The 27,994-nt window shown below is 44.9% G+C and overlaps 1 protein-coding gene across 1 annotated transcript in view; it reads right to left on the bottom strand.

Annotated features, from left to right (window-relative positions):
• Positions 1-446: 446 nt before the first annotated feature.
• Positions 447-27,994, bottom strand: part of BRINP1 (BMP/retinoic acid inducible neural specific 1) — an 87,326-nt gene continuing 59,778 nt past the window's right edge. The window contains exons 3-8 of the mRNA XM_005527198.3: positions 27,623-27,813; positions 22,154-22,323; positions 20,774-20,879; positions 13,832-14,068; positions 8,273-8,495; positions 447-2,831 (exon numbers count right to left, since the gene is read on the bottom strand). Coding sequence (XP_005527255.1) covers positions 1,691-2,831; positions 8,273-8,495; positions 13,832-14,068; positions 20,774-20,879; positions 22,154-22,323; positions 27,623-27,813 — 2,068 coding nt within the window. The 3' untranslated portion in view covers positions 447-1,690. The remainder of the gene's footprint in view (positions 2,832-8,272; positions 8,496-13,831; positions 14,069-20,773; positions 20,880-22,153; positions 22,324-27,622; positions 27,814-27,994) is intronic.

The following is a 27,994-nucleotide window of genomic DNA, read 5'->3' as shown; positions in this document are numbered from 1 at the left end:
GCTCCTCCAGCTCTGGAAGGCATCAGGATCAGAGATTTATTTCTCCCCTTCTGGAGGGCGGGAATTCCAGTCTCTCACTAGCACTTCTCAATCAACTTCAACTAAAAAAACAGTGAAATTAAGAGAAACACCTCACTACTCACCTCCCACAGTGTTCAGGCTTCATCACCCAGCTCAGCTGATCCTTCATTCACACACTCCATTCAACATCCTATTTTTTGTTTAAATCCAAACACATGTCCACACACATTCCAAAAAATTCTACCCACCTTTTGGTTATTTTAGTATTTTTTTTGATAACTCAATTTCTTTTTAATTTGGCTTTATCCTTGCAAACTCAGGATAGGTGTGGTTGTTGTGCTCTTCCCACCCACCCCTCCCTTTTACTAATTTTGCATATATTTTAATAAAATGTTCTCATATATTTGCTGTATTTTTTTTTTTTTTTGTGGACAAAGTGTTAAGTGAGACAAGGATATTATTCACAGCCACAGAAACATAAGAAAGTAAAAAGGATTTTTTTTTTTTCCTTTCCCAGTGAACAGAAATGACCTATGTACCCTTCAGTGTCTCCAGGTTTCCTTGGAAATGTATTCCCTTGCATTGTGCTTTAGTTTTTGTGGTGATGAGGGTTACCCAGCGCTACTGGAAAACCCAGCACCTGAGGCAGAAACACAAACTCAGCTTTGCCTTTATGATTTTGGCTTTCTCTGCTTTAGGGACTACGTAGAAGGGCCTGGAAGATGAGTGAGTGAAGATTTACAGGTGCTGCTCCTCCTCTGGCACCACTGAAGGCAGCACCAGCCCAGTGCAGGGCACACACTGCAGGTCAAGCTAAACAACCCAACACTTCCCATTTTCCAGCATCTGCTGAGCCTCTGCCTCTGGTGAAACGTCTTCCAAGGTGGAAATCCCAAAGGGAGGACACCTGAGCCCTGCACCCACCCTCCACCTTTTCTGTGTGGTCTCACCAGGGATCGTTTTTACTCCCCAAGGGCTGCCATCCCCTCCTGTCCTCCAGCAAAGCTCAGCACAGGCTGCGGGAATAACTCAACATAAAGCTGGCATAAATCTCAACAGAAGAAATATCTTTTATCTTTAACCATTTACTCCCACTATAGGAATAATGGTAGCTCTTTTACATTTACATATAACTCTGTTTGCTTTGACTTTTTGATTTTTTTTTTGTATGTCTCTTTGTCTTGGCACCTGCATAGCAGAAAACTCGACAGTTCAGTACAGAAGTTTTTCCCTCTCTCTGCTCCTCCCTTTATTTCCTCTGCTGCCCCTGAGGACTCACAAGCAACACCCCCAAGGTCAAGAGAGAGTACGGTGTTACCCTTTTATGACGGATTATAGAAATAACAAACATGCCTGACAGTTTTATACAGCTGCTAGAACGGGTTTAGTTTTCAACAAATGAAGAATTTCCTCTTTTTTTTTCCTCTTTTGTATATTAATTACATTTTACAAATCTTATTTTTCCCCTTTTTCTTTTCTTTCCTTTCCCCCTACTTTTCCTTCTTCCTTTTTACTTTTTTTTCTCTTTCTTTTTATTTTTTCTTTTTTTCTTTTTTTTTTCTTTTTTTTTTTGGTTTTGTTGGGTATTTTTTTTGTGTGTGTTTTATTTTATTTTTTTTTTATACAGCAAAAGGATCGATCACCAAGGTGTCCATTGCTAAGTCCAGGGTTAGCAGAGTTTGGCTGTCATCTGGTCGGACTGTTTGAGGATCTCGGTGTTGTACAGGTCCAGTGCGTGGTTCACTCGGATGATCTCGCTGTTGGTGAGCTTCAGGCGGTGCTTGAGCATACAAGAGAACAGATCCAGCTGCGGCTTCCCCGGGGCCACCGGAGGCGCCAGGCGGTTGATTCGGTCCCGAATATCCAGCAGCAAGAGCATGACGGAGGAGGAGGAGTAGAACTGCCCGCCCTGCGTGTAGGACTGGTTGACCTGCTGCACCGCGCTGCGCAGGAGGTCAGCGTTGAAGCGCAGGCTGTAGCCGTAGACCTGCACGTCTGAGATCTTGATGTAGAACTGGCGCTTGGTGGGGTCGGAAAGGTCCACGGGCCCTTGGCCAGTCTCGTTGCGCAGGAGGGAGGGCAGCCGAGTCCGGCTGCGTAGGTAGATGTGGACGGTCTCAAAAAAGGTTTTCCACCGGTTGCCCAGCAGCAGGGTCCAGTTGTAGCACTGGCTGTTTTGGAGGCGGATTTTCTCCCAGCGCGGGTAGCCGTACTCCCCGAAAGGCATGTTCCAGCCCTCCGAGTGGCTCCCGCTGAACGGGTTGACGTAGACAAAGAACATGGGGTCTAGGCTGCTGTTGCGCATCTGGCAGATGCGCATGGAGATCCCGATCACCATGTGGATGAAGTCCATCCGGTTCTTGTTGCTCTTCAAGGTGAGGGACATGCGTTTGCGCCACCGAGGGTCAAAGAAGGTGTCCAGGCGGATCTCGTTGCTGATGAAAGTGGTGTGCACGTACAGGCGAGAGTCCATCTTCTGCAGCAGGTACTTCAGCTCCAGGTCCTGGAAGTCCAAGTCCGTCTCAAAGCTGATGAACTGCTCGCTCCGCTCCGAGTCCACGTTCTGGGGCTCGCAGCGGCCTCGGTAAAGCTTATAGCCCTTGTTGCACGAGCCGCAGAGGGAGATGTTGGCAAGGCTGCACATGGCACAGCTGTTGTTGCCCCCAATGATGCAGGGGATGGGGCGCTGGCACAGACTGGTACCACCGTGGCAAACGCAGCTCCTCTGGCTTTCCAGAAAGGTCCCCCAGAACCCATTCTCATTGCAGTACAGCAGGGACTGGACTCGGGTAAGCCATTCCTGTATCGTCCTGCAGGTGGGGAGAAGGAAGAATTAGCACTGTAAGGCCTCACAGGGACTCCGTGTTGACATCTTGCTGGAGCTACAGTGTTTTCAGGGATGTGTCTGAGGCAGAGCTCTTGGAACATCGATGCCCTGCCATGGCATCTGGGAGCTATTCCAGTCTATTTCTAGATGGAATCTTTCATCTGATGTTTACTCCTTTGGTGATGAGAAAAAGACTTCTAAGAAATTGCTACCAGTTAGAAATGCTCATCTGAGCTCTCTCTCTTCACTCTGCACTAGGAGCTGAGAGCGGCACTGTGTCCTGCCAAGGATCCCAGCAGTGCCACAGTGATATGGGAATGGAGCTGATAAAGCCATGCCAGAGGCTGTGGGGCTATCAGACATCACAAGGTCAGCAGAACTCCCAGGCTAGCAGGAGAAAACAACTCTTCAGGTCATTGGCAATTGACCCCACCCTCTAAAAAACAGACCCATAACAGGACAAGGTAAAGCAAGCAGCAGCTTCTGCTCATGGTGCAGAGCTCAGAACAGTAGAAAAGAGGGTGGAAGCCAGGATGCATGGAGACAAAGCTGCTAAAACTATTCCTCCTTAAAAAAACCCCAAAAGACTGCTGCAAATTAACCACCTCTTGGAGTCTCTCCCTTAAAATCAGCCCCACTCACCCACCCCTGAGCCCCATCACTCCCACGGCTGCTGTATCAGCACCTTCAACTCCACATCCTGCAGCACTGGAACGACTCCTAGAAAACGACACCTCAACCCACATTCACTTTTTGCACAGCCCACTTGCCCTGTTGCCTGGTTTCCCGCTTTTCCCCCTTCCCACTGCCCCAGGAAAGCTGGGTACAGCGACTTCTTTCTCAGCAGAACCCTCTGTGCAGCCGCTGCTCCCTCCCCTCCGCCTCCCCCCTGGCTAATGAATACTTCATTGTCTCCTCTGGGCAAAAAGTTCTTGGTAGTGCTGCAGTGAGAGGACTGGCTAATGACAAATTAGGATTCAGCCCCTGTAGAACGAAGGGAGTGATTATGGACAGAGGCTCTCAGAGCTGGATTAGTGAAATTCATGGCACCTGCATCGCCTGACCTCCGAATAATCATTAAGCTGTAGGCTGTATCAAAGAAGGCATTAAAAGATACAGCAGCAAAGAACAGCAAGATGACTGGGGGGAGGGAGCGAGTGGAGGGATGAGAGTGTAAAACAGAAGAAAGCACTGGAAGGAAAGAAATAATCAAGGAGCAGAAGCAGAAAGATTGGGGAAGAAAGAGAAGAAAATGTGCAGGTAAAAGGAAAAATGAGAGAGAAATACAGTGGGCAGGAGTAATGAGTAAGGAAAGGGAAAAACTGCAACAGCAGCAACTGAGAGAACAGGTAGGAATGAAAAGCAGGAAGAAAATTAGTTAAACAGACAGGATGAGGAAAAAAGGAAGGGCATTAGAAGAAAAATTCTGAAGTGTTGGGTGTGGAAACATAATTTTCACATTCTCCCTGCGCTACAGGGCTGCCAGCGTCTCTTTCCCCTATTCCCAGCCGAGATGAGCTCTTTTGCTGGCAGAAAGGACAAGGTTGGCTGGGAAGCTTGGGAGCAAGGCAATGACCTCCATAAATATCTGCTGTGGAGGGAGACAGTGACAGCCCTGGCCCCTCAAAAATGTGCACAGGGCTCCTCTTAATTCCTGGGACAGCTCTGCCTGGGCAGAGAGGGGACAGCACAGCGCAGTGTGGCTGCAAAACACAGCCACAAGCTGCCAGCAGCAAGCACTTCCAAACCAGCCCAGGGGGCTGAGGCTGCCTTCTGCTCACAGGTGAATTTTTTGCTCACTTTTCAACAAGACAAATATGTTTTCACCCATCTGAGGCCTTGTGCTTCCTGTTTGGAAAGGCAGTCAAATGCACCTGGATTTGTACAGTGCCGGATTGATGCTTCACACAGGTTTTAGGTGTTGATAATGCCCCTGAGTTCCTGGGCCAAGAACTGCCAGGCCATAGCAAGGGACACAGTACAAATCAGAGTGAGGTGATCACATTCTGACCATTTTGGGTGTGTTCTGTCTTAGGAAAAAAAATCACTAGATAGTTCTGTACTTCTTTATACTAACAGCCAGCAGAACAAAATGGGAAAGAAACCTCAGCTGATATCTTGCCATGGACACCAGTAAATTTCCTGTTCCCCAGATGAACTTCGTGGAGGATGGATGGGAGGTTGATTTTGCTCTGTGTGTATCTTAGCTTTCAGCAAAGACACAAGTAGGATTAAAAAAAAACAAGAAGAAAATGAAACAGGAGATACCCACGATCTGCTGATGGCAGCAATAAAGGATGTAATTGAATAAAAATGCAAAATCCAGGGCAGAGCTGGGCATCAACTGCAAACATGACAATGGGAAGTGTGAGAGAGTGAGAGAGAAGTAAAGTGGTATAAATTACCCCATTTTTTCTTGCAACTGGGGCAGGTTAAGAATATACAGAGGACCAGGCAGAACCCTTCAGCTGACAAGAGGTAAATTTTTAAAACACACCCCTCTGATGGCTCAGGCTCATTGTACCTAAGAGGTGTCAGAGCAGGAGGATGCTGGAAAGATCCACTGTTTAACAGCTGAAAATCAGTACCAGAGTAGCCATTGATTTTAATTTAAAATATTCCCAGGGAGGTGGTGGGAATCCCCGCCCTGGAGGTGTCCAAGGAACTCCTGGATGTGGCACTCACTGCTCTGGTTGGGGTGACAAGATGAGGACCAAGCACAGGCTGGACTCACTGATCTTGGAGGTCTTTTCCAACCTCAATGATTCCATGATTCTAAAGTGAAAATAAATATGACATGCAAGCCAAGCCCTGAGTGAGAATTACTTTACAGTGTTTTCTGACTGTTGCTCACTGGACATGGGGTTCCCTGGCAATGCTGGGAACAGGGAGCCAGACAGATTTTTGGCTTTTATTTGCAAGGAAAAAAGGCAGGCAGTTAAAAAATTTCCTTTGCAAACTCACCTTTCCAATCAGTGCTAGTTGCTCTGGGGGTACTTTTGCATTTTCTGTACAGAACAGTGAAGTAAAAAATGCTATTTTTATTCTCAGCAGCTGTGAGATGTATTTTGGCTGAAAGCCAGAACATGTATAACCCCTGTCTCCATTGAATGTTATTTCTATTTTACATCCAGTGCTTTAAAATAAAACTACAGGTAAGCATTCTACACCACAGATTTATTAACTGAGGAGTGGTCTCCTTTTTGAACCAACAGACTTGACTTTGTTTTAAACTTTAAACCTTCCTGGGTTTTGACAAAAGAGGTACAGACCAAATATATCAGTACCTATATATCTATATAGCTATATATCTATATATCTATATATCTGTATATCTATATATATCTATACCTTTATCTATATATCTATAGGAAATATATATATATATATATAGGTATATAGATATATAGATATATAGTTTAGATATATAGAAATCAATATTTCTAGCCAAAGCAAAGGGTCATGGAGAATCAGCCTAATTGCCAGGATCCCTACTCTTCCTTTCTTATCTTCATTTTGGAAACACCACCTCTTTCTTTCCCTGAGGACAATCAACAGCAATCTCATTTCTTTTTTTTTTACATTGCCTTTGAATGTATAATGCAGGCTTACAATTATGTGTATTAAAGAGAGGCTTGCTCTTAATAGAACCATGAAATCCTTTCAAAGCCACTGGCATGCTTGATAATCCTCTGTCATTCTGTACAGCAACAATTAGAAAATGAGAGTATTTCCCAGCTCTGTGAGGAGAAAGATGGGCTGCACCTCTTCCACTACAGAGCTCCTACCACACTGCTCCCCTGCCTAGCTGCAGATGCAGAATGACAAACAAGAAAAGAAATGATAATATGCCTGCTGATGTTGACTTAAACAAATCAAGCACATCAGTCAGTTAAAAACCCATCTGCCATCATCCATTCCACCCCCCTTCCCCCAGATTTCATTGTAGTAGTTGGAGGCTCCCTTTCTGCTTGGCTGTGTTTTTAAAATAGATGATAAATGCTGAAGACATATTTGTCTGAATGTTTTGGAGCAACGTGATTGGATGGAGATTTCCTCACTGCTGCTTCACTTTGTTGTTATTGTAGCTGTTGCTATGGCACAATTAAAAAAATTCCACCTTGGGCATGCCTGTGGCTCCTCCAGCTCTCCACCTGGTCAGGACAGCTCAGCCAGTTGGCAGGGATGGACCAGGTTTAGGAAGATCTCCAAAGACTTTATTTCATAATCTCTTACATTTAATAGATATTTCTCCTCATCCCTAGTAAGTCCATCAAATCTTTGTCTAGAAACATGAGATTCCTTGGTAATTAAAGAGGTGTTAAGCCCTGGAAGAGTTTTCTGAGCTGCACAGCGATGAAATGAAAAGTCAGCGTGTTCAGCAGCCAAGGAGCTGGATGAGAGCAGTAGACAGCAGTCAGTCTGTCAATTTTGTCTTGAAAATGAATATTTAGGATTACCTAAAGGAAGGAAGTGGATAAACAGTTTCTCTTCAAATATTAACATGACCTGACCCTTCCAAAGGAAGCATGGAAGAAAAGGCACTCAGACTCATTATTATTTTTTTCCCCCAGGATTTTCAGTATTGCTTCAGTCCAGACAATGTAGAAAGGCACAGCAAGAGATGTTTATTAAAATCCAGAAATGCAAGTCTCCAAAAATGACTTGAAGCAAACCCAGCTACAGGTTAGGGCTGAAAGGAGCCAGCAGGAGTGGATTATTAGATATCAATAGTTGCTGTAGCAGTAATGGAAAATCTGCTCTCTCCACCTGTAATAACCTTGCAAGGCTTCTGCTCAGTGAGGTTTTACAGGTTCACGCTGCATCTGACAGCAGAAATGTGATGCATTCCAAGTGAAACTAAAGCTTCTCCTTTCACTCTGGAGATATTGAGGAGCACCATCCAAAAATGGGCTGAAGCACCTTGTGCTCCACAAGTGGAGCAAGTGGAGGCTGAAAACTCAGCTGTGGATCTTGAGGGAAAACCACAAAAAAGCAGCTTAGTCTGCAGAACAGACTAAACGTGTTCTTGATATTCCTGATGATCTTGGAGGTCTTTTCCAACCTCAGTGATTCCATGATTCTAAAGTGAAAATAAGCATGATGTACAGGCCAAGCCCTGAGTGAGAATTCCTTTACAGTGTTTTCTGACTGTTGCTCACTGGACACGGGGTCCCCTGGCAATGCTGGGAACAGGGAACAAGTGATGCCCTCCCCCTGGATAGGTAAAACCACACAGAAGGGACGTGAGTATAATCAGGAATGTGACAAAAGTTACCTACACCTCCAGGAATTTCAGATTTGACTGTTTCCCCAAATGTCCATGCCAACACACCCTACAAAACACTGCTGGGATTGGGCCCGAGCTCAGCTCCACCAGCCCCCCAGCCCAGCTCCCCCATGCCCAAGGAAGGATGGAGGTACCTTTCCCTAGGCAGCTGGTGGTTAGGATTGTGCCGACACCGGACACTGAGGCCAAAGAGTTTGCGGGCAGTGCGCTGGATCTTCTGGCGCTGGGCTTCCAGCGAGCTCTGCAGCATCTTGTAGCGGTTCTGCAGGTCCCAGTCATTCCCCCAGTGCTGGTGGATGCTCCCAATGGTCAGGAAGTGGTTGCTAGGTAGCCTTTTCATGAAGGATTTAAACTCATCTGCAACACACAGAAGAAATGGGGAGAAATACGGCGGTTTCCGAGCGGTAACAGTTACAAAGATTTTCATTAGCAGGGTGGAGAAGGAGCTGTGAGGAATGAGAGTTCTTCAGCTCTGCCAGGGGAAGGTGATGTCCATTAGTTAAAGGTAAATTAGTAACTGGTCTGTCATTCTGCCCCAGGAAACCACAAATTCCATGGCTGTTGCTGCTCCCATTTAGGAAAAAAAACCCCTGTGGTTTATATGTTTATATATGGTTTATAACATCAAGGTGAAACAACAAAGTTGAAGTGTACAGGGTGGAGAAGTAAAAAAAAAAGAGAGAAATTCCCTGGAATATGAGGTTATAGTCTAAGGGCTGTAAACAAAAAGCTGGGAGTTGTAATCATTGTCAGTTAAAGAGTTCTCATTTATATTGTTTTTCAGCTGCTCCTGAAATGCTGTTTGTTGTTGAAGGCAAAGCATTTTGTTGCTTAATTAAAAAAAAGAGGGGAAAAACAAAGCTTTAAAAATTCCCCAGAGGAAAGGTATGGATGTTGTTAAAATGTCCTGCTTTCGCATTTTTTAAAAAGAGCATACTGATTCTTACCTCTCATTTAACTCCATTTGAAGTTAAATGAGTTGTATTTTGTAATGAGGAAAATAAAATAGAATAGTTTGCAGGTTTTGGGTGAGAACAAAAGGTGTCAATTTTAGCCAAAGGGTACAAATCCAATTGATCAAAAAATACATTGCTCAGTGTTGCTATTTGTTCTGTTTGTTGTTTTTTGATCACTTTATTTCCATTTTATTTTGTTTGCTAATGAAAAAAAACCCACTGTTATGCAGGGTTTGTTTGAGAGGTAATTTTTCATCACAATCAGAAATCCTGATGCTGTTTCTGTTTATGGTCAGCCCTTCCTACCTGAGAAGGGTGGTTTGTTCAGACTCTGATTACCAGGCTGGGACATCCTCAGTTGGGAAAAAAGAGATGATTCCAACTTTCTCAGGGGAAAATAACTCAATTTTTGATGTTAGTAAACCATATTTGACACAGTGAGACCTTGAGAAATGCAATGAGTAGGACAATAAGAACTCCATAAAATGCAATAATGACAAGAGCCATGTTTTGTACCAGGAGAGAAAAGCCCCACGTGTCAGCACAGGCTTGGGCACAATCAGCTGAGGAAGGTCCTGGGGGCTGAGCTGGGTCAACATCCTGTTCTCACTAGAAAAAAACTTCATACTTGGCTGAATCCAGCTGGCTGGGGAAGCTGAAATGCACCTTTTCTTGGTACTGCTCCACCCAGGGCACCCACCTAAAAGGGATGAACAGGCTGGGAGGGCAGAGCTCAGGGACACCAAGGTGCTCCAGGGCCTGAGCACAAGTTCTGCAAAGTCAGGTGTGGGGAGCTGCACTGGTTTAAAGAAGAGGCCAAGGGATATTTAATTACAGCAGCAACTGCTCAAAAGGTGCTCACAGATATGAAAAAAACTCCTCTTTTGAGAGACCGTTGCTATAACAAGGAGGAAGACAAGTTAGCAGTACAACAAGTTAGCAGCTTGAGAAATTAAAACGATTTACTGAAAAACTTCATCACTTGGAGGTAATGCAGCACTGGAACATGATCAGAGATGTATAAAAATCTCTCATTTTAGACAAAACCAAGGCTGACCTGACCTAGTTCTGGTTGTGGTCCTGCTTGTAGAGGGGGACTGGACTAGAACCCTGCCATAAACTTCCCAAACAAGCCAACAAGTATAGCCATCTTTTCCTCTACATTATCTCCATTATTTCTGACCCTTCCCAAACCTTTTTTTTTTTTTTTTAAATTCCTTCATCCTATTTTCAGAAGAAAAATGAGAGCTTGTAAAGGCTAATATCTTTTCAAATATAAAGAAATAATCCATAGAATTAGTGGAGAAAATCAGACCAGATAATTTACATCCCATGGTACCAAGTTAAAGATATTTGCATAACAGATTTTCTATTATTCATCAACTTCCAGTTCATTCTTAACTGCCTAACAAAGGATATCTGTATATTAGTCAGTCTCATCTTGACATGGATGGCAAATAGATGTTCACATCCTACTCATCACACGATGTAACCAAAAAATAATCATCATCACTGCACTACCAAAATAAAAATAATCATCATCACTGCCCTACCAAAATAAAAATAATCATCATCACTGCCCTACCAACATCCGTGGGACATCTGCTCGTCTCCTTCCTCCCCCACTAAGATAACCAAGAGATATTTTTTTAGTCATCTCTCAGGTTTTCACTCTGTTTTTAATGTTGCTTCCAGCGCCCTTCTCCTCCCCAAACCCAGCTCTGTGCTTTTCCGCGGGGCTGTGCAACCTCCATCACGAATAATTGCTTCTGTTGACCATGCTGATTACTCCGGGTACCTTTCAGCAGTAAAAGCCTTGCGTTTGCTTCCCGCCCCTTATAAATCAATTTCCTCAAAAGCCTTTTTGTGCAGGAGCCCAAGCTCTTTTCCCTCTGATGATGAATGTGCTACATTTTTCATCGAGACGGGCAAGGCAGGAATTTCGGTGCAGTGTGCACATTTTGCTACCGCAGTGCAACGTTGGGGGAAAAACAAATGAGCAGCAAATCTGGCAAAATAAAAGCTGGATGTGGTTGTTTAAAATTAGGGTGATGAAGGGAAAAAAAATGTAAAAAGTACTTTAAAACCAACATAGTTTCTTCATTATTTATATTTTTTTTATAACTCTGCCTGGAAACCGGTGGCATGGATGGGAATATTCCCTGTTTCTGGGAATTGTTCATTCTTAACTCTGAGAATTTCCAATTAATTAACAAGTCTGTTTGCATTTGTTGTTGTTTTATTCCTCTGCACAGCAAACCTTGCTGATGGCTGGAACTACACCTCCCGTGATGCAGCTTGGTCCCTCTTTCTGCGGAGTCATCCCATCCCTAAGGCAGTCCCATGGCAATGACTCAGCAGCACAAGTGGCACCACAGGGAATTGACAGGTCAGACATCTCTTTCACAGATGAAATCTTCCTTTTGCCAGTGTTAAAAAGGAAAAAAAAAATCCATTTACATCAGAAAGCAATAATCTTGAATAAACAAACAAATTAACAGATAAAACTCCACCAAATTACTTAATTAAAAGTTGTGGCTTTTTTAATCCACAATCACAGATTTTTTTTGACCAGCCATTCTAAAATGCCAAGAATAAGGCAGTGTTATTTTTCTCAATTTACCCACAAGCAGTGAAGCACAGGGCTAAAAAACCTCCTGAGCCGATTCAAAGCAGCCTCAGTTCACTGCAGCCTCCTTGACTGAAGATACTATTCCAAATCACAGCAACTCTTGATTCGCCCTGCAGGATTTTTTCAAATTAACAGAGGATCCAGCACAGACCAGAAGCAGAATACAAATGTTTTGGACTTTCAGTAGCTTCCTGTGCAAAATGGTATTTGCTTTCAGAGCACTCTTGTGCCTTTCAGTCCACTTTATTGGAAAAGCCTTCAGATGTCATCAGAGATTTCTCCTCTGCTGTTCATAATGAAGAAAATCCTCTAGTCACTGGGAATATTTATTAAAACAAAGAAGCAAAACACTAATACTGCAGTCTTTTGTGATAGCAACTTCCATCTCAAAGGATAAGTTCACGCATGATGCATCAAAATGATGAATCAGATGCAGCAGCTTTAGACATAAAGATAATCACTCCATCTAGCCCTGAAAAGCCTCCAGCCCTGGGTGGAATATGGCAGAAATTGCATTGCAATATGTCACTTTAACATGGCAAATGAAAAACACCTTCCCCCATTCAAATCTCAAGGGAAGGGAGCCTGAGTGTAATTATCTACCCCAGCCTGTGCTTGGATAGATTGCAGCAAGGACAGAATGTGGGACTGGAACTCCCCTCTCCACAGGGCTCCCACTTTCTCAGTGCCTGGGTTAGATCCCCTGGGAAGGGGAAGGGTTTGATGACACCAACCTGTGGCTCTTGACCACCTTTTGTGAATATCCTGTGCCAGAACTAACTGGTAACACATAACCAGTGGCAGAGCTGTGCTGGCAGGCACCACCAGTAATCCTTGTAAACTTGTGTAGTGCTGAGCTGGCAAAAGCTCCCAAAATCCACACTTCCAGTTTGCCCTGGTGTTCTCCACCCTATCCATGAACCCATAGAAACACAGAAAGCATCTGACCTCGTTAGCTGGTGACCTGCTGCTGGAAGCCAGCCCAGGCTCCCCAGGGTGCATGGGGGGTCTGGTCAGGATGGTCATTAGCCTTGGGCCACGAACTCCCACTCTGGCTGCTCAGCTGAGCACCAGGGTGACAGCAGGAGTGGGACAGAAGGATCTGTGCAGCAGCACAAACACCAGCAGGGGCCACGTGTTGAAGTATGAGCAAATCCTCAACAGCCCTTCATGGAAACATCACAGGCTACTGCATTTCAGCCTTTAAAGGGATTAAGGTGACCTTCAGCATGAAGTAAGAGAACTTATGAAGAACTCTTCTTGAATTGAGCTAGATGGTTCCTTTCTCAACAGTTTTCTTTCCTGACATGGAGATCTGGGTAGCTGTGATAATAGTCATTGAAGAAAATGTGTTGGAAAGTGGCTGGTTAAGACTGAAAGATGAGAGTCAGCACAAGGACAAGTTCCTGATGGAGTTCTGCTTTAGTGCCTGTGTGGTTTCAGGGCAGGCAGACCACTTGCTAAAGGATAGAATTCACTGCAAGAGTTGCTCTTTCCTACCTCAAGCCCTCAGGAGTGTGTATCCTGTGAGTACAACACATCCACTCTGGGTAAACTACTCCCACTACCAGTATCAACATGGAACAAACTCCACTGACACCCCCAGCCTCACCTGGGAAGAAAGTGGAAAAGAGAAATGTTCCCAGCAGCAGACACTGCCCTGCAGGAGAGAGAAGACATTTCCCTTCTCCTCCCTGCCTCAAAGGAGGTGTCATCTGGCCTGTGTGTTCCTCTCCCTCTGAAATGCTTTCACCAAAGCAGAATAAAGCATTCATGCAAATCTGAAAAGCAATTTCTGCATCATTCATATTGTGCAAGCTTCTCCACAGAACTATTAAAAGAGATTTGGAGATGGTTTGGTATGAAAAAAAATCAGATTTTTAACCAAACATATGCAGGAAAATATCCCTGTACACATAATTCATGTGTGGTGTGTGTTCCTGTCTGTGTGTTTAATAGAGGAAGAAAAGGTATGCCCTCAGCACTGAGATCCTGGGGTTGGGTTCAATATCCTCTATTTTTTAGCCAAATTAGAGCATTATACCGAGGGAATAAAAGATTTTACGACCAGCCACGAATTGAAAAAGCGAGTTTTGCTCAGTTACCTGAGTTCTCCAGATCTTTATAGGCTTCTGTCCAGGTCTTGGCCATGTTTGCCAGGGTGTACTCCATGATCTGGATGTCAGTGATGGGGCAGTTGCACTGCGGGAACTCCTCGGAGCACTGGCAGCCGCACTGGCTGTCCCGGCAGATGTACTCGCCCTCCCCATTGCACATGATGTAACTCAAGGCAGACTGGACAAACTTCTCTTGTAAATACTGAGGGAAGATGATCTGGAGACCTGGAGAGAGAACAACAGGGTTATAGGAGGGGAAAAAAAGTGATTAAAAAAAGTAATTTTGGGTATTTGTTCCTCTTTTCAAAACCTGTTTCATTAACAGTTTGGGAAAGTTGTGGTAAAGAATTAAAAGCTGTCGTGAATAAGGAAGGTACAAATGCATCCCTCCAGGGCAAATAGTGATTTAGTTGAGAGCAGAGCCTATCTCCTCTGTGGGAGAAGGGTGACAAGAAACTTCCTTCCCCAAAAGCCCTTCATCCCGTTCCCAGATCCCAGCACAGTACAAAGGCCCTGAATGCAAAGCCTCCTTTATTCCCAGGTGTGGTGGTTTTTGTCTGCTGAAACCAAGTGCTAGTTCAGAAGCAATGAGCATTATGCTGCTCTGACCTGTTTTGAGCCACTAAATGGGTTTGGTACCACAGAAAAAAGGAAAATACACCCTGAAAGGAAAAATAAGAAGGAACAGAAAACAGAAGAAAGGAAAATAACATGAGAGGGGATTTATAAAAGACCCTTGCAGCGTTAAGTGCCCAGTTCCCAGAGCATAAGTACAGGAGTTGGGCACCTGAGCCTTCGCAGCTTGCTCCCTGCTAGGAAGGCCACTTGCCAAATCCTATAAAAGTGCAAATGGATTTAGTGCCGATGATTTCAGTGTTGCTTGGCAGACTTACATTAGCAGGGAGATCTATCCCCTTGTCCCTTTCTTCATGGCAAGTGTTTGTGTATCCATCCATCTGTGCAGGCACCAGTGGAAGTGCAGCCTTGCTCAGGATGTAATGGCAGTTTAAGTGTTTGCGCGGCGCACGTGGTTTCCACCCCGTCCTCCTCCCCGCTCCCTGCGGATGTCCCTGAGGATTCACAGCTGTTTGCCTCTACCTGGCAAGTCCTGCCTGTCAGCCCCTGTCAGTGTCTGTGGTGCACGAGGCAGAGGACGGTGACTCTGAGCGAGATTTTCAGGGGACCCCACTTGGGAAAGGCCGGGGACTTTGGAGTGGCAGCGGGAGGAGTTTATGGACCCCGGTGTAATGAAGGCACGAGGGTCAATTACCCATCTGTTTGTGTTTCTGCTGCGCTGAATTACCAGATCCGTGCCTGACAGCTCACTGGAGTGGAATGAAAATCAGACAATAATTCAGAGGATGAGAGTGTGCAGGAATGGCAAAAAGGGTTGTGACCCCTTTCAGGCGTGCAGGCCCATCTCTGATGGGTTGTGTCCACCTCAGACAAGAGAAAAACAGCAGGTGGTGACCCTGGGACCCCATTACCCTTTTGCTTTTGGATCCAGAGAAGCACCTCAGTCGTAATGAGGTCCCTCTGGAAGAGCAGGTTTGGGGGCTCAGGAGGCAGTGGAAGGCCCAGGGAGCCCTGTTTCCTCTCCCCCTGGTCTGCTGAGTACCATGCCTGGTGGCAGCAAGCTGCCTCTCTGCCTGGCCCCACTGGCAGCCTCCAGACAGGATGAGCTTGGAGCACCCTCCAGCTGGGAATACGTTTGTGGTACCTGCAGAGGGAAGGATTTCCAGGCTGGCGTTCAGAGACACTATTCTTGCATAGATCTTGCTGCCTTTTCTGCATTGCTACAGGGGAGTGGAAGGAACACACAAAGAGCTGAGCAGTACAGCATCCCTGCAATCATCTCAAAACTGGCCTGAAGAGGATCATCATTTTGAGGTCCCTTTGGTCTTTTCTGAGATGTGTCTCAAAAGAAGTTCAGATTTCTTCCTGCTGCATTCAGCAAGTCCTGAAGCTCAGCCTCTTGTAACGATAGGACAAGGGGGAATGGCTTTAAACAGAGTACGTTTAGCTTTGACATTAGGAAGGAATTCTTCCCTGTGAGGGCAGTGAGGGCCTGGCACAGGGTGTCCAGAGGAGCTGGGGCTGCCCCTGGATCCCTGGCAGTGTCCAAGGCCAGGCTGGACAGGGCTGGGAGCAGCCTGGGACAGTGGGAGGTGTCCCTGTCCAAGGCAGGGTGGTGGAATGGGATGAGCTTTAAGATCCCTTCTAATCCCACTCAGGGACTCTATGATTTATCTGAAAGAACCACTACAGAGGGGCTGTCCCTTGTCAAATCCTCACACTGATACTGGTGATGGTCCCACCTGCCAGATCCCAAACTTTCCTTCAGGATGGAATGGAAGTGCAGTGCTAACAGAGAACTGATTCACAAAGGGAACTGGGGAGCCCGAAGGCAGCTGTACTCACTGAGCTTTGAAGCTCACATGAGAGCAGAGCTGGACTTCTTGATGTGCATTGACTCTTCATTCATGGTCCAAGTCCCATGAATACATTTTCCACTCTGCTTCATGGAGGAGCAACCTGCTCTGGCTCTTTGAATATGATCAAATTACCTCAGGCTCTTAAGTTCTCCATAGTTTCTCTTTTAACTTGGATAAAGCACAACAAGCGGCTTGGTCCCAGCTAAAAATTATCCTGGCTTTGGAGATTTTTATTTCATTTATTTTTATTACTATTATTATTATTATTATTACTATTATTATTATTATTTTAGTAGTAGTAGTAATAGTATATTTTATTTCTTTTATTTCTTTTATAAATATTAAAATAAAATATTCCTTTTCTTTTCTTTTTTCCTAGAGGGAATAGGTGTGAAAAAAGAAACTGAAGTTTCAAGGAAAGCACCTGCCATTGCAAGGAACATCCACTGTGCACCCCAGCAGATGAAACATGAATACCCTGTAATCTCCAAAACACAACATATTTTAGCACTGCAGTGCTTCACATGGATACTCTCTTTTTGCTGATAAAACTCGTGGTTTCTGAAAAAAAAAATAACATTTCCAGGATAACCTCCTCTTGTAAGAAATAATATCATGTTTATGGGGCAATCAGACCTCTGCACACATAGCACCAACTCAACAAAGCACTTATATAAATACTTAACTTTCATCAGGAAAGCAGTTTTGCTGGAACCCATCAGTTGCCTGAAGCATTTGACAAGAAGCACACCCTCAGAGCTGTGTTTGCTCAAGTGACCCCCAAATCCAGCCACTCATCAGAGCACCAGTGTGTGCTCTCCAAAAACAACAGCCTGATCTCAAACAGGCTGTTGGGATCACATCTGCCTCACATCTTCCAGCCAGGAATTTCCTTGTGGAAGAAATCAGTGCTACTGAAATACAGCTGTGCCTATTTCCACAGAAGTACTTTTATGTATGCACACATAAATATTCACAGATTCCTCATCATCCCCAGACAGGGGCAGATTCATACCAATTTTTTCTTTTTGCTTTAGTTTTGAGCATCTCTGTGATCAGATCTCAGCAAGAGATTTTGCGCCTCACCCAGTCCTGGCATCTTCTCTTTCATGTGTACTTCTGTCCATGCCCAGGGACTAAATATTGCTGGAATTCAGTGGGTTATGGCTGTCAGTAAAGCACAGGTGGCATTAATCTTTCGAGACCACTGCTCTGGGTGCTTCAGATCCCTGTAAGGCAGGAAAGCTGCGATCCCAAGGAATAAAACAGCCCCACTGAGCAGCTTGGGTTAGCTGGGAAAGCCCTGCTGCCAGCCACAACCCTAATAAAACATCACAAGTGCTGTGGTGTTGTCTAAGAAATTTATTTGGATATTGGGAACATTTAAAAAAAATACATATATATATATATATATATTCAGTTTTTCACTGTTGTCTACTGATGAAACAACCTCATGTCAGCAGCCAAGAAGAGGGGCAAGCTGGTCTTAAAAACTGGGATATTTGGACCTTTTCCACGGGGAGGATCCCTCATTCCAAGCCAGGGGCCCAGGGAATGGGAGCTGGTAACAGAAGCACAAGGTGAGACTGCTGCTGTCTTGAATATCTTAGTTTTGAAGGTAACTTATTGATCAGAGGAGGAATTCTGCCACTTTGTAAAGCATGTAATTCCACTTTAAAAATGAAGAGCAGCACAGATTTGGTATAGGTTTATCTCTGATAACTACAGGTAGAGTATGAAGTATCTGACAAGGGAACATGTCCTTAATTCACCGAGAAAAACTATTAGAGAGAGATGTTTGGCTTTAGACTGTATATAAAAGGCTTCCTGCATTAAAAGAGGTAAATTTCCCCAGCTCTAAATTAGAGCTATTTGAAACATTTTTCACAGAAGAGTTCTCTGTTGAAAATGCAGTTTCCATTGAAGCATTTTGTGAGAGCATGTTGACTCCAAAAGCACTTTTGACTTTCTAAATGTATTTTTTCATACTCCCTCATTTCACTGCACTGAAAAGCTGAAATGTTTTGTCTTGCCATTAATTTTCTGCCCATCCTGGAAAAAGCTTTAATAGTAATTGTAATGTAAATTCAAATGTTATACTATCATATGTACCATGTATGTATATGATGTCATTACGTAAGTATAATATATAAGGGTATTTACACATATACAACAATATAATATTAAATATTGAAATAAAGTATAGTTAATATTATATAAGTATTGTGTATAACATGCATTATGTATAGTATTATAATATATGACCATATTTGATGTAGCAAATGACCTGATATGCAACATTTTCTGTTTATTGTTGCACAGTTTAGAGCATCACAGAGGGATTGTACCTCACTGAAATATTGCAGTGCTCCAATATTGACATATACTGTCAATTATTGTATTGATATAACTCAACATGCCTCTGAAATTTGGATTTCCTGAAATTTTTTAAAGTGTTGCTTTTTTTCTCAGTCAAAATTTCCAATTTCTGCCCAGGACACTTGTCCAGGGAACACAGATTCTCCTTTCCCAATGGGCTGCTGTAGAGCTTCTGGCATCCTGCCCTGCATCACCACAGGGATCCTGCTCCAGGGAGTGCTGGGAAAAAGGGAGACCTTCTGTGATAAATATGTGTACATATATATACACAATATTTTACATACTTATATATGTGTGTATATATATATCCCAGTGTATACTGGGCCCACAAGGATAATGGTTTATAAATTAGTAATTCTTTATTGTTCCAGTGACCACAAGCCCAGCCCCAGACACCCTGCACCATCCTCCCGAAATCAACCTGCCCACCCCCTACGTGGGTTCATGGAATCATTCAGGCTGGAAAAGACCACCAAGGTCATGGAGTCCAAACTTTGACTGATCACCACCTTGTCAACCAGACCAGGGCACCCACTGTCTCTCCTGAGAGGCACAGCTTTGAAACCTCCTCTCCTGGGGCTGGGCAGCTGCAAGTTGAGACAGAGAAATTCTCCTTGTCACGAAGAAGTGGCTCTTTTATTGAGCCAGGCTCAGAGCTGGAGTGACACAAAGGCAGGAACATGGATTTCTGTCAGCAGCCCATGTTCGGCTGCTAATCAGATCAGAGGAGACTTGGTCACGATCCATTACCTGCTGCAGCCCTGTGACTAATTTGTAATGAGGCCTCTCAGAGCCGAGCAAGGATCCTGGGTAATTATCCCAAGAACCACTCTCCAGATTAGGTAGAAAACTCAGGTGGAGCTTTAAAGGTCACTCTGTTCTATGAGGAAGAGCTCCTGCCTTCCTCCCTTCCCTTGCTATCTCCTTTGGCCTGGCTCCAGCCTCCCCCTGCCCTGGGCTCAGCCATGGAGCTCCATGAAACCCACCTGTGGCTGGCCTCTCTCTGCTCCCATCAGAGATCACAGCCTCATCCCCTCTCTCTCTCCTAATTTTTCCCTCTTCCTCCACCTCCTCCCTGCTCCCTTGGTTTATCTCCTCTCTTGTAGGATCAGATAACCAATACAGGTCTATTGATTTACCCACTAGTCTGCCTATAACCCAAGCTGCCTGCTGATTTAGCTGCTTCCCCACTTATCTCATGTGTCATCCTTTGGTTTTCATTACCAGCAGCTATCATCACAGTGTAAAAAACCCCTCAAACTGCTTATTGTTAATTAGGTAAGAACCAGAACTCAGTGATTTGGATAATCACCAGCACAGTGAAAACAACCTGCCTATTATTTTTAAAGGCAAATAATAACAACAATAATATTATATCCACAACATTACTTGGTAAATGAAACCCAGTTTCTGTGAAACCAAAGATTAAAACAGCACTTGCCAAATTATACTCAAAGCAGAAGATGTAATGTAGCCCATTCATCTGAAAAATTAAAATTTGTGCAAGTACAAGGATTCGAGAAATAAAACCATCTGGGCAAATGAGCAATTAAATCCCACATTTCCTTATTTTGTCAAAAACTTGGGAATAACCTTTGTAAATTACATGGCCAGTGAATTTCCTCCTTCTACTCAAGTTGACTTCTTGCTAACCAGCATGTATTTATTTATTAATTCAGCCATGACCTCTATCTGTTGACTTCTGGACTAGCTCCCCATCTGGGACTGAAGCCATGGCTTCTAGCATCCAAATAAAACCTCTGTGACTTTTCCCAAAGATTATGGTCATTAGAGAGCCCCAAAAGCTGATCTGCAAACCTCTTACACAAATCAGCAGTTCGGGAGGGGCAGAGAGATGTGGGCAGAATTCTCCTTCAACACTGATGGAAGAGGTCACATTTTTTATGTTGGTGTGAGTGTCATACACAGAAGTCCACCAAAATTCAGAGGTAGAGGGCACTTCGCTGGGGCCAACCCTAGCTCTGCTCAGCTGAGCCTCATGTGAAGCCACCAGAAGCTTCAGGGGATTTCCAGACACAGCAGAATCACAGCAAAGAGAAGGGAAAAGGGCAACCCTGTCCCATTTCCACCCCCTTCCCTGGCTCCTGGGCCCTACCTTGCAGGTGGAGTTTGCTCTCAGTGCTTTGCAGAAGGACAGAACTCACAGAGTCCAGATTGTCGTAGCTGTTACAGCCCAGGGGGCCGGTCCGAGTTTCTGTTACCTACAGAGGATGTAGAAAAGAGAGAATGTTCCCTTGGACTGCAGCACCACACCTTCCCCAGGCTTTTTAATTCTTTTAATTCAAGGACTCCTTGTCACCAGTTGATATAACTCAAAGCACATCTTCCCTAGTTGGGAAAAAATGCCCCACCCTGCACAGACATTGCTAATGTTTGGTGCAGCCACGAGCTGAAAAATCAGAATGAATTGTGGCTGTTTTCTTTAGGGTACCTTAGGTTATTCTGGCTTAGCAATGGGATCCTGCAGATTGATGTTTCTTACAGAGGATCTCCTCTGGAGAACATCAGAAGCCTGTAGAGGAATTATTCCCTGGCTTCTCTTATTGGAAAGCAAGAAACAGAGATGGATTGCCAGGCCACAGTGGTGCCTGGTGCTCCCACGACAGATGTGAACACCAGCCCTGTGCTGAGGAAGGATGGAGGCACAGATGACCTGCAGTGCTGCTGCTGCTGTTGGTTTCCAGCCATGGAGGAGGGCTGCCCTTCTGGAATTCACCACGGGTGATTATCTGCTGTCACTGTTTCAATATCTCAATACAATTTCCCATCCAGAAGGGAACAGACTCAGCCATGAGACAGCACAGAAAAATAACGAGAGCTGAAACCTTTCAGAAATGGCTAACAATGACGACTCCATCCACATCACCTTCCCTGGAGTGAACTCAGCAACAATAAAATCCATGCCCACTGTAGGATGATTGCTTTCAGAGAAGGCAGCCTTTGCAGAGCCATTTTCCCTATTTTGTATTCTCTGAGCAGCTTCCCTTCCTTCCTGCTGCAACCCCCAAGCTGTCTCTCAGTCCGTTTCATTCCAGATGCCTCAGTAATGCCACACTGAGTTTTTCACCTTTTCTTGTAGCAAATTCAGCTGAGAGATGTTTTGCAGCCTTACACCCCCAGGAGATAAATACTCCTGCATGGCACAGGGCTGTTCATTTCACAGACCAGTCTTTCCCTTCCAACCTCTGTCACTGATCTGGGTCCTCTGCTCCCTCTCTCCCTTCCAGAAGTCACTGTCACTTTTAGTGAAAGATCCTACCCTACACAACTGCCACACTGGATTTCCACCTCTTTCCAGACATTAGTGGTCCTGGGGAAATCAATTCTTCAGTTGAATAAGAGAAAAACTAACCCTGGGAACAAAACAACTTGCAATCAAAGAGGACATCAGACTGGCAAAGTCCTGCCCCAAATCCCTAGAGAATCCATGTAAGGCAGAAAATCTTTTTCCTCTTCCTAAGGCAATATGTGGTACCTTGATTGCTCCGGTAGAGATCTGGATCTCATGGAGTCTCCTCATGGTGCCATCACGGTCTACAAAGTAGGAGGACGCGAGCTGGTGCAAAGCTTCAACGCTCTGGGTGGCGTTTCCTGACTTTCTGTCGAGGCGGCTTTTGTCCATGTACATGGTCAAGGCCTCCTCTCCTGCAGCAGAAAGAAAAGGAGATTTCAGGCTGCCAGGCAGGGCCATCTTAACAGGAGCAAATGGTGACATCTACTGCACCTAAAGAAAGAAAATCCTACACCTAAAGCACTCCTGGAGGAATCCACTCTTCCTCACGAGCACCAGGATCCCCAGGATTTACAGAAACTTCTTTATTTAGACAGCAAAGCCAAGTCCACCAGACAAGTAAAGCAGCTCTGATGAATTGAGTAGACAAGGTTTTGGACATTTTTTAGCCAGCAGAGCTTTGCCACAACTGTTGGAGAGGATTGAGCACATCTGTCCCACTCGAGGACCATTCTCTCTGTAGGCAGTGCTCTAGAGTGATGCACACCTGACAGGAGAAGATCCCACTTTAAGCAAGTCTCTGTCTGACCTGATTTCTAGAAGGAATAGATGATGATTGCAAATAGAACACAGTGTGTAGGCAGGTACAGTGGACAAACAGATGCTAGCTGGGCCTCTTCAGCTTCCAGCAGCCTTGCAAAAGGGGAGGGGAAAGGGGATGACTAAAGAGAATTAATTCAGGAAAGAGCAAATAACAAAGTTAATTTGAACTAACCACCTTTGCTGTCTTCTTTCCTCTCTCAGAATCTCATTCAGGGAATATAAGCAGAGAGTAAAAATATCATAGAAGATAGGGGACAAAAGCAGGTGATTTTCAAATGGTAACCAGAGAGAATCTGGGAATGAAGCAGTTAAGAACTGATAAACATCAGCAGACACCTGAATGTAACAAAAGATGTCTGAAAAGGACATGAAGCTGAGATGGAATATTTACCTAACAGTTCAATTTGTGATGGGTGAGGCACATGAAAATCCAGTTCACTCTTAACACAGTGCTGGAGCTGTCAGAGGTCTAAAAAGGTGGAATGCCATCCTGGATCCTTAACACATGAAACTTGGATTTTAACAAATGAAGAGAAGACACAACTAGAGGAGGAATGTGCCAGTTCTACATAACTCTCCTAATGAGAAGAATGGTGCTTGTTCTGATTTGATAGATGAGCCACTGATGAATACACTGCCTCTGGCAGTGACAGCATGGTCCAAAAAATATGTACCACTGCTTTCAAGGCCAAAAAAATTTAATTCTTCATCATCTTTGCATATTTTCTTCAAGAGAACAAGGACTTACTTTTCTTTAAAATTCTTATTAGTTAAAATAATTCAATTCATACAAATTATTTCTTTTGTTGCATATATGAAAAAAATAACCCAAAATCCCAGTAAGCTCTCCCCCTCACTTTTCCTGGAAATTTTCCAGCTTTTATCTGAAAGCCAAATGCCTGAAAAGAAACCAAAAATATTCTGGCTGAAAATCAAAATATTTTTATTAGATTTCATTTTTTTATGCAATAGTTGTGTTGAGGATTCAGCCTCTGGCTTTGAGATGAAAAATGGACCATATTTTTATGGAAAGGAGGTACTTTTCATCAAAAGAATTGATCAGTTGAAATCTTTTAATTAGCTTTGCAGGATCTAAGTGGAGAAGCTAGGCATGTAAAACTTTGTCTTTATTTTGTTAAAAATAACAGGCTAGCCTTCCACCACGATCAAAGCTGTGGTAGTAACAATGCCATCATTGTTACCTCTCAGAAAAACAGTTTCCCTGCAAAATGACCTGCTTTGATTTCCTTTATTACCATTACCATTTTTATGTGTTGAGCTTGTGAGGAGGCCTTGGCAGGGATCAAGGCTCTGTCCACACAAAAAAAAACAATCCATCTTCCAGGGGAATCAACCCCCTGTATCACATGAGACACAACAGGTGAACACAACAAACAGCCAGCAGGGCACAGGTAATAAAATGTCTGTGATTAGTGTGAGGAACAGTGGGCACTGCAATGAGCACTCTCAGTGCATTTTCAAGTTTCATCTCTTGGTGTTTTTCAGGGGGATTTGAAGGAATTTTGTCAGTCTTCATGAGTCAACTCATTTGCCACTGAAGAGGCTGGATCAGTGGGAAAGTGTATTTGGAGCCAGAATTCTGGATCTCCCATGTAACAGAAGCATTTAACTGCAAGGAGATGTAGCAGAGAGAAATGAGAAATGATGCTTTGCCACCATTTTGTGAGGCTGTGGTAGGAGAAGGAAGATCTGGAATAATTCTCCTTTTAACTGTAATTCACAGCCATCAACTCTTCATCAATTGCACCAATAACTGGGAAAAAAACTTTTTCCTGGAAAAAATATCATGCCTCATATTAATAGCCAACAAAAGTCAGGACTTGTTCATTACAGCCTAGCTCATTTTCACTAGAGGGATGCTGAGGCTGGAACGCCATGGCCAGAGGGCAGGCAGGAAGCCTGGGTCAAATCACATCAGGTAGCAGCACTGGTGGCAGATCTCCAGCAGATCTCCTCTTGGGTTTGGTCCCTGCACAACACGAACCAGGCACGAAGAAACACAGCAGAGAAGAGAAATCTGTGCTCTGGGGCAGTGGGGATCAGTGATTTCCCCATAAAAGTTGTCATTTTTTCCTCCAAAGGAAGAAAACAGAAATATTTTTTCCTCCAAAGGGAGGAAACAAAGTCCATGAGCGATGAAGCTTTTTCCTGCAGGACCAGTGCTGTCCCTAGGATTGAGGGGAGCTGAGCAGGGACACTGCTGCTGGGAACCTATTTTGTGTAGCTCTGTGCAGAGCTGGAAAAGCACAGCATCCCCATGGAGGGGTCGCATGGGAAAGCAACTCTTGGATCAGGAGAGGTTAACAGAATTTTGCTGCATTATTAAGTCTTAATTTCTCCTTTATTAAGTGAATGATATGTTCAAAGTTGTTTTTCCTCGAGGGATTTTCCTGAAAATTGGCTCTCAGCTCTGTGTGCTCCATCCCAGAGCCTGGATGCCCTCAAAGTGACCCTTCACCACTGCCTTTGTGAGAACCAGGCTGGAGCAGAGCTGGGTTTTTCTGGGTTCTCAGTGCACCTGGCTGCTGTGCAGGTTGAACGGCACCAGAGCTGTTCCTCCTGTGGCCAGGTGTGAAAATTTCTGTGTCCAGGTGCTGCTCCATGTCCCACCCTGCTGGGGGCTGTTTCAGAGCCAGAGCATTTCCAGTGTGCTCGTCAGTGTCTGCCACCCTCCCTGACACAGCTGTAACCCAGGCCAGAGCTGCTGTGGCTCTGCTGAGGATCACCAGGTCCTGGGAGAGCCAGGCCATGTCTGCTTTCATGTCCCAGAGCTCTTGTTCAGCCCACAGACTGCAAGCAGAGCGTGTCCTCCGTGCATAATGCATGCCCAGCTCCATCTGCATTTTCCCTGGGACTGCCATTGCCAAGATAAATCCTCTTTTTCTGCCTGCCATTGCTCACCACGCTCGGGGCTGCTGGGGCTTTTAGCTCTCCCCTCCAATACCACTTCTCATTACAAGTCTCTGCATATTTCAAGTTGTTGTGTTGTAAAATCAGGAGAAGAAACAAGCCCCTGTGAATAATTTACAACCTCACCCAGGCAAAATTAAAAATATATTTTACCATCAAAAGTCTTTCTTATTTTGAATTTCCATGGATGTGAGTGGCAAGAAAAAGAGGAATGTCAATGGGAAGAAAGTAAACCCACACCAAAAAAAAAAAAAAAAAAAAAAAAATTATAAAAAAAATCTGACTTTACTTGGCTGTCTTGGGCTCTGTAAAACATAGTCCTGAAAAAAAGGACCTGATATAAAGCAGTTTATCTTTACCAGACTTCATTAAGAGCTGAAAAAGCAGTCACTTGTGCTCTTCCATGCTTGAAAACTTTCTTTCTCTCACAATTCTTGCTGATGGAATGGATCTGTTTGGGTGTCTGGACTGGAAGAGCAGCCCAAGGATCTTTGAAGGACATTGCTACACCAGAGGCCATTTGACTTCAGGGGAACTGTGCCAATTTACCTACCACCTAATTTGTGCATGAATCATATGCACACATCTATCTAATCTCATCCCAGTGTCTGCAGAATGCTTTGGGAACAGACAGATGGCCAGAAATTCCTCAAAGTTCACTACAAACACGGCAATGTGGCAAGGCTGGAGGTGAGGTGCATTAGAAGGAGCAACAACAACAAATTCTGAAGTAAAACTGAGCCTTTACTACTGCAGAATCCTTCTCCCAGATAGTTGCTCTTGCAAGAAAAGCATTTAAATGAAAGAAAGGCACACCCCAAAGGGGGAAAAGAACCGTGAAAATAATACAGAGGGGGGAAAAAAACCCAGGAGTAAATATCAATAGGAGCTGCTGATTTTCAGCCTCCAGTGTTCAACAGTAACTACTCAAAATGTTCCTGCAGCACCACCAGCAGCGCCTGCTCAGGAGTTCATGGCCCTACAGGGCTCTCTCTGATGTCATCCCTGACACATTCTGTGCACACACAGACCTCTCTGCAGCCCTTGCATACACATTTTGAATTTCACTGAACTGCTGTTTTTCCACAACTCTGCTCCATGTTAATGCATTCAGCCTCCTGGCCATCTCTTCCCCTCTGCTCACGCTCCCTGCCCAGCTCCTTGAACTCCCTTTTCCTGCAGCTCTTTAAAATTCCTCCAGTTCCAGCAAGAAAGGATGCTTTTCCCCCTGTGTTTGTTTTCATCCTGTGAAAAAAGAGGGGTGAACACGTTCTGCTGTGAAGCTGAGGGCAGGGGTGCAGGGCTGGCAGGACAGTCCCCCAGCTATGTGACACACACAGAGCTCAGAGCAGCACAGGGACACAGCTCCCACCTCTCACTCCAAATTCATCCTGCTGCTCTGGGGGCACATCTGGGCTTTGGGAGGGGCAGCTGCAGCCTGGCCTGTGCCCCCACTGGTTTCAGAGTCACAGAGGAAAGGACCACAGTGAGGTATTTGCTCTAGCAGGGTCATCCCAGAGCACAGGACTGCACCCAGCTGGCTCTGGAATATTTTCTATGAGGGAAACTCCACACCCTCCCCAGGCAATCTGTTCCAATGATCCCAAGAAACTCTTCCTCAAGTTCAGCTGGAACTTCCTGGGCATCATTTTCTGCCTGTTCCTCTTGTCCCTGTGGCTGGCACCACCAAGATGAGCCTGGTCCATGCTCTAGGATAATTATGTCCATGCCTAAAGGGCCCTAAAAGGGTCCATACCCTTTAGATAATTATCCTCATGAATGAGGTCTCTGGAGACTGCCCAGCCCCAGCTCCCCCAGTTCTCCCTCAGCACAGATCCCCTTCTCCCTCAGCACTCGCTCCAGGAGCTGCATTCCAAACTGGGCACATTTCCAGCACTGCTCAGTGCCTTCCTCACCCTCCAGCCCCCCTCAGCAGGAGCCAGACAGGGTGCCACCTACCTCCCAGGGTGGCAGAGATGAGAAGGTGGGTGCCGTACTTTTTGATGATGGTGTCGATGAACTGCTGCGTGGTGGGTCTCCTGCCCAGCAGGCGGATGCTCCTCTGGAACTCAGGCATCAGGGGCAGGGGGTTGTGGAGCAGGTCCCTCCTCTCGATGGCTGTGTTCCTCACCTTCCAACGGGCAAACTCCCTGTGCCACAACACAGGAACACAACAGGGGTCAGGCTCCCAGTCTGGAGGGGCAGGGACAGTCACCGGGGGTGGGACAGGAGGATGGAGAAGGGGTCAATCCTGTCGGACACCCCCACATGGATACACACATGAGGCCACAAGGCTGGACAGAGGGGAAGGGGGGAAGAGGAGAAATGACA

Source organism: Pseudopodoces humilis, chromosome 22, assembly GCF_049639895.1.
Source record: "Pseudopodoces humilis isolate 2021_Gansu_Grassland_sample_001 chromosome 22, ASM4963989v1, whole genome shotgun sequence".
Classification (NCBI taxonomy): domain Eukaryota; kingdom Metazoa; phylum Chordata; class Aves; order Passeriformes; family Paridae; genus Pseudopodoces; species Pseudopodoces humilis.
This window is presented reverse-complemented; position numbering and strand designations above follow the sequence as displayed.